Here is a 6,763-nt window from a genome sequence, read left to right as displayed (position 1 = left end):
GTGTGCGTGTGTGTTGTGTAGCTGGCTGGTGGTGAAAGACTCATGCCTGCTGTACATGAAGCCAGACACAGGGGCCATCTCTTTTGTCCTGCTGTTGGATAAAGAGTTCAGCATCAAGATGGACTCCAAAGACACAGAGACCAAACACGGAGTCCGGATTGATAGCCTCTCCAGGTGATATTTCTGTGTGCGCGCTTGTACGGCTGAACATTTAAACTTTTTAGCAGGTCACATCTATTTTGAGTAAAGGCTTACAATAGATTGTGAGGCTAATGTTATTTCAGCACCATTTAAAAAGAAAATCCACCTGTAGAGTGTTACACTGTTACACTGCTGATAGAATCAGTTTATGGTGTTGAAAATTCCAAAGGGTTATATTGTGGTGTACAGTTTTCAGCCTGCCTCATTCAGTTCTTACCCAGTGATTTTCTACAGTAAGAGAAATCAAGAGACTTCTTAAAAGCCCCAGGCAACAGGTGCCTGTTGCATCCATTTGTGGGTTTTATGTGTAGGTGGAAAACATTATAGCAGTGATAGGCATGGAGAAAAACTCTCTCCCTTGCTAAGAATATATTAGATTTCATTCAGGTTTGCTCATTCTACTATGCTGAAACCATATGTTTACTATTATACATTTTAGATGCTAAAAGCTTTTTTGCGGTCCAAATTGTACTGAAAATCTTTCTGGTGTCCCAGAAAATGAATAAAAGATCCCAAGTGGGCCCACAACTCACAGCTTCATTGCTTAAAGCTGTACGGTACAGTACGGTATTACAGGCTGGATTGTTTTCTTTAGCTCCTTTTCATTCCAACACTCTTAATCCAGCTTTTATTTTATTTTAGGAATAATTGCCCAGCTGTTAAGCTAACAGGAACATAAAATGCCTAATGTTTTTGGCACCAATGCCCTTCAAAATGACAACATGTATCTGTATGTGTGAGCACAGGCACGCATATTTATTTCACTGTGTCTGTGTTTGTATCTGTGTACATCCTCCTGGTAGGACCCTGGTGTTCAAATGCAGCAGCTACAGACACGCGCGCTGGTGGGGTCAGAGTATTGAGAGCTTTGTGAGGAGTCATGGGAAGGCTTTCCTCCGAGCTCACCGCTTTGGCTCATTTGCACAGGAACAGGAAGACATCCCTTCCAAATGGTAACTACACTGGGAGAGAGCACAACTGGTGGAGCTGTTACTAATGTTGGTGTGTCAGTGGAAAAAATGAATGCAGATAAAAACACTAGGAGGCACACACAGCAAAACAAAATACAGGTTTTGCATTAGTTTCAAACTAATATTTGTTTCTTTGTAACAGAGCTGTGTAGTTTTTTGTAAGAAAAATGTTTAGTAGATTTAATCATGTTCTCTACAGGAAAGCTGCACAAATAAATACAACTCAAAATACACAAATGTTCTGCATATCTTATTTTCTCTCTGCCTTCCTCTGTAAGCCTTTCACTGGTAACTATGGAAATGTATGAGAGGAATGAGCAGTCAGCTCTCTCTTTGCCATCTTTCATCTCTTTTTTACATTCTCTCCCCCTCATCTGGCAGATAATGTGATATTGAATCATCTGTGTGATAATGTCATTACGTTGTCTTTGTACTGAGCCTGAGAGGCAAACGTGCTGTGGCCCTGTGAGCTAATGGAAAAGTAAAGAGTAGTTGTGCCATGATGACACAGCCATGGGTGTAGCTTAAAGCTTGTGAGGTTAAACAAGTTGGAGAAGTGAACAGACTTTTTTTTCATTCTGCTGTTGACCTAATTGTGGTTTTCTTGCAGTTTTTGGGGCAAGCTGTGACAAAACCACTTAAAAAAAGGCAGAAGTAGTTATCCCTTTACGGAACAGTAAAATATGAAACAATGTTGTTAACCTTTGTGCATGTGAGTGTGTATATGTTAACACAAGCACATGGGACAGTAATGCCTGTCTTCACAAGCTACTCAGAGTATTTTTTGTTGCAGGTATGTGAATGGAAAGACTTACATGGAGGATGTTGCTGATGCTTTGGAGGAGGCTAAAGAGGAAATCTTTATCACTGACTGGTGGTAAGTTCCAGTGTGTTTTTTGTGTGTAAAAATGTGCAATGTCAAATATTTTGGTTAAAGTGAGTCTGCTGTCAGGACTTGAAGTGTGAGTAGCCAGAAATAAACAGATGGGCTACAGAATATCTGTCCTGCTTTAACACTGTAACATCCAGCGCAGCCTCAATGTCCACTCTTGTTAGTGGACTCCAGTATCACAAAGCAAGTTTAACTTTGTCTGGATCACTTTGAGCTACCTGTCTTCACTAAGCCTAACATTGGACATTTTGGATAACTGGTACCAACTGACTCTGTTAACTCTGGGAATTATTATATAGATGTCTTCAAATATTTTTGGCATCTTCAGCATGTTCTGTATTAAAGAATTAATCTGGAATTTCCAGTAAATTGATTATTTTTGAAGGGATGATGCATTGATTCTGTTTAATAGTGGAATTTCAATGCTTTTTGATGTTCCATGATGACAACTAAACTAATTAACAAGTGATAGACTTAAAAAGCAAAATGGAAACAAGGTAAGGCTGTTTCTGCTGCCAGAGGAAGAGGAAAAAGTACAGACAGTCTGTCCAAAAAAAATAGGGCTAGGGCTATAGAAAAGAAAGGATTGCTCAATATGAAGCAGCATTTATTTAACCCAGTGGCTACACACATAGTTGTGCAAACATGTTGCTTCCGTCTCATAAATATCATGATTGGCAAATGATTTACTGATCTATAAAAATATTAATAAAAAAACATTCATGTTTTCATGCATGCATTGCTGTGGAGCATTACCACCACCTTTGGGTTGGTGGAATCGTGTGAACTGTACCAACATACTACTTAGTAGCAAGTTTAAGTGCAGAGAATGCAGTGGCCTATTTTGGATAAGCTGAAGGTGTGTCTTTGGCAGATTATTTTGGTTAAGAGTGTGGTTAAGTTGCTGTGTCACAGTGCCCTAGTGGTGTAAAACGCCTACCATGTAATCACATCATTTGCAGTTCAGTTCTGGCTTGAAAGCTTTTCCCCCATGTTTCCAGTCTCTCTCTCTCTCTCTCTCATCTCTCTCTCTCTCTCTCTCGTCTCTCGTTATCTCATCCTCCCTCGTCTCTCTCTAACTCTGCTGCTCTGTCTCTCTCTCTGTCTCTTGATTCTTGAAAAAAGGCAAAAATGTCCCAAAACAATGAATCTGAAAAGAGCAGGCTAAGGTTGTAGTCATGGCTACAAGATATGTCCGTTTGCAGAATCATGTTATACATGCTCAAGTATTTACTGCATCAAAATCAACCATCACATGCATGCTGTTGCACATTACATCATGTATTAATGCACAAGCCATGAGCCCTGGCTCTCTGACAAGCAATAGAATAGTACTGGGTCTAATTACAGCCTCATCCACACAACCAGAATAGAAATACACTGACAGGAAGATACAGTCTACATAGTGTCTGTCCACACTTTCGCAACATCTCCTTTGCTTCTCTCTGTCTCTTCTCAGTTTACTGTCTTTTTACTTGTCAGGGGTTATGTTCCTCACATAAGGACTGATTATGTGACACTTCTAAAGTGTTTGTACACTTTGTACATGTGCTTGCATGTCTGTTTTGTTTTCTACAGTATAATGAAGTTTAGGGTCGGAAATTTGTTAAAATGAAGAAATTTTATGTTCTAAAAAAATTATTTATCGCATGTAAAAACTTGTTTGTCAGATGACACACCTGTACTTTAAGGGTACAGTAACATGTAACAGTGTTGCTGCGATGCAAATTAAATCTAAATATCATTAAACAGCTCAACAGCTTCGCGTTGTAGAGAGGCTTTTTCTTGTATTTTATCTGAATTTCAGTTTTATCACTATCATACTTTTCGGAGTTTTCTTTTTTCTAATGGGAAATAAACACGGTATTTTTCTCTAGACACAGTTATAATATTCTTGACAGTGTAATTTCAAATATGATAGTTTATGGTCTCTGGTTGCCAAATGTGCGACGTGGCTGAAATCCCTGAGTTCCAAGGCAGTAATCACTGGGCTTATGGTCTTAACCAATGAGGTGTCAGCCTGTGTAATGTGAGCCAATGGCATTGTAGACATGTAAGCTCAGGATGCTAATGTGAGTGACTCATGAAACTATCATTATGTCATGTCTGTGTATGGTGCATTCAACGTGTTGGTAGCTCTAATTAAACATGAATCTTGTGAATGTTTTTTTTAAGTAATAATGATGCATTTAGGGAGGGTTCTGTGAACACTTGAATTCCTGAAAGAAATGTGTAATTTTCTTACTTTTTTCTTTCTCTAATTAACTGTTTCTCCCTCTGCCTTCCTCCCGCCTGTCTTGGTAATCTTTTTCTGTCTTTCTTTATCACCAGGTTGAGTCCAGAGATTTTCTTGAAGAGACCTGTAGTGGAAGGCAACAGGTGGAGGCTAGACTGCACCCTCAAACGCAAAGCAGTAAGTAGGCATTAGATAACCAACATTATGAAAGCCACAGTCTAAGTGTTGATTACTATAGCCTATTTAAACACAACCTCTGAAGCCAGAGATTCCATCAACCCAAACTCAAACCCTTTAAGATGATGTATTTCTTTATAATGTAAATTCATGCATATCAGTCTGGTGACGTGGGATGGCAAAGATTTTATGTGTACAAATATAAACAGATATATACCTGAATTGAAAGTAAACAGAAATCTGTGCAGCACAGGTAGTTTGAAGATTATAGAAAGATGAACAGGATTACATCATTACAGGGTTTCTTCTTCTGACATTATTCATACTGTATTGATGCCTAAGAAATATGTGAAAATATGTTCTTAATATTGTTTTTCCTTTTCTGCCTCTCTACAGCAACAGGGAGTGCGGATCTTTGTGATGTTGTATAAGGAGGTGGAGCTCGCCCTGGGCATTAACTCAGGCTACAGCAAGAGGACCCTCATGCACCTGCACCCCAACATCAAGGTAACTGAAGGGTTATGGGTAGTGAAAGACGATGCAGTATCAGTGCCAGCATATATACAGTATATGATGCACTAGTTTTGAACAGACTGTCAATCACTCAAATATTTAGCAGAAACGTCATTCTATGACTGCAAGTTTTTTTTGCAATCTGCACAACTTATGGAGTCTATGAACTATATGTGTGAATCCATATGTGCTGAATTTCCCATTTGTGGTTCAGGTGATGCGTCATCCAGATCACGTCTCCTCCTCCGTCTATCTGTGGGCGCATCATGAGAAGATCGTTGTCATTGACCAATCAGTGGCCTTCGTGGGCGGCATCGACCTGGCATACGGTCGCTGGGACGACAGAGAGCACCGGCTGACGGATGTCGGCAGTGTGACACGCTCTGTGGCCCTGGAGCAGGTCAGACACACAAATACGACAAACACACACAAGTAATTAAACTGTCTTGTCCACAGTTTGGAGTTATTGGCAATAAATGTGGTTGACAAATGGTTCAAATATGAGGAGAAGGAGGAGAGGAGAGGAAATGGTTTCAGTCAAACTCACACTGCCTGTGTGGTGAGTGAGTATGTGCAAGAATACAGAACACTTTCATAGTGCCAGCTATTAAACCTCTTCATTTTAAAGACACACATACAGTATAAGCACACAAACATTCTCATACACGACTACACAAACATATGCTACACTATTGACCTCAGGGTCAATACTACTAGAGTATTTAATCAAGGATGTGATGACAGTTGTTTTGTTGTTGATCAGTTCCTATGAATCCAAACCCAAACTGATTCATACATGGACCGAATTACAAACATTGATACACACATGCACAGAAAACACACCAAACCCTTAACCTGTGCTTGTCAACCTTTCATGTTCCCAGGCTGGCTCCACAAACACTCCGTCCGGTAAGCGTGTGTCCTCTGACCATGGCATCTCCAAGAGCAATGGACAAGGGACGCCGCCCGGTGATTCCGTGGACTTGCCCAAGCTGAAGGGGATTGGACGCAATAGGAGGGCTCGCTTCAGTTTGTACAGACACCTACAGAAGCACGCTTTGCAGCCTGCGGACAGTGTCAGCAGCGTCGACAGTGCAGGTGTGTTTATATGAAAGAGAAAATGTTGTAATATATTATATACATGTGCATTCAGTTTACCATAATATTTTCATTTTGTGTGTGTGTGTGTGTGTGTGTGTGTGTAGGGAGTGGTTCAGTGCGAAGCCTAAAGACAGGTGTTGGAGAGTTACAGGGGAACACCCGCTTCTGGCATGGAAAAGACTACTGCAACTTTGTCTACAAAGACTGGATCCAGTTGGAGAAACCTTTTGATGGTCTGGTGCACACACGCACACACACACACGCACATATACATAAATAGTAAGGTATTATACTTGTATTAACTCCTGTTATACCAGTTTGATGGAAACAAATAGACTTTTGGAAAACAAATGCAGAATGGAACAGAGTACCAATAAACACTTATTTGTTCCATCTCCTCTACTTCTGCCTGTCCCTTTGCTTTTTTTTCTGTCCTACTGCATCCTTTCTCCTCTATCTCTCGCTGTCACACACCCATCTTCATCGGGGTTGCTATCACTCCGTGCTGCAACAGACTTCATCGACAGGTACATAACTCCCAGAATGCCTTGGCATGACATTGCCTCAGTGGTTCATGGCAGAGCTGCCCGGGATGTGGCCAGACACTTCATTCAGCGTTGGAACTTTACTAAGGTACTGTATACAAGCACACACCCCCCCCCCCCCCCCCCC

The 6,763-nt window shown here is 40.7% G+C and overlaps 1 protein-coding gene across 1 annotated transcript in view; it reads left to right on the top strand.

The window, feature by feature from the left end:
* The window catches only part of pld1a (phospholipase D1a), a 30,882-nt gene that overhangs the window by 17,374 nt on the left and 6,745 nt on the right, over positions 1–6,763 (top strand). Inside the window, exons 9-17 of the mRNA XM_035674146.1 lie at positions 22–174; positions 1,005–1,154; positions 1,966–2,049; positions 4,396–4,477; positions 4,874–4,984; positions 5,205–5,390; positions 5,875–6,088; positions 6,196–6,324; positions 6,606–6,724. Of these exons, the coding sequence (XP_035530039.1) occupies positions 22–174; positions 1,005–1,154; positions 1,966–2,049; positions 4,396–4,477; positions 4,874–4,984; positions 5,205–5,390; positions 5,875–6,088; positions 6,196–6,324; positions 6,606–6,724 (1,228 nt within the window). The remainder of the gene's footprint in view (positions 1–21; positions 175–1,004; positions 1,155–1,965; positions 2,050–4,395; positions 4,478–4,873; positions 4,985–5,204; positions 5,391–5,874; positions 6,089–6,195; positions 6,325–6,605; positions 6,725–6,763) is intronic.

Source organism: Morone saxatilis, unplaced genomic scaffold (genome assembly GCF_004916995.1).
Source record: "Morone saxatilis isolate NCDOM2014 unplaced genomic scaffold, NCSU_SB_2.0 Contig3, whole genome shotgun sequence".
NCBI classification, from domain to species: domain Eukaryota; kingdom Metazoa; phylum Chordata; class Actinopteri; family Moronidae; genus Morone; species Morone saxatilis.
This window is presented reverse-complemented; position numbering and strand designations above follow the sequence as displayed.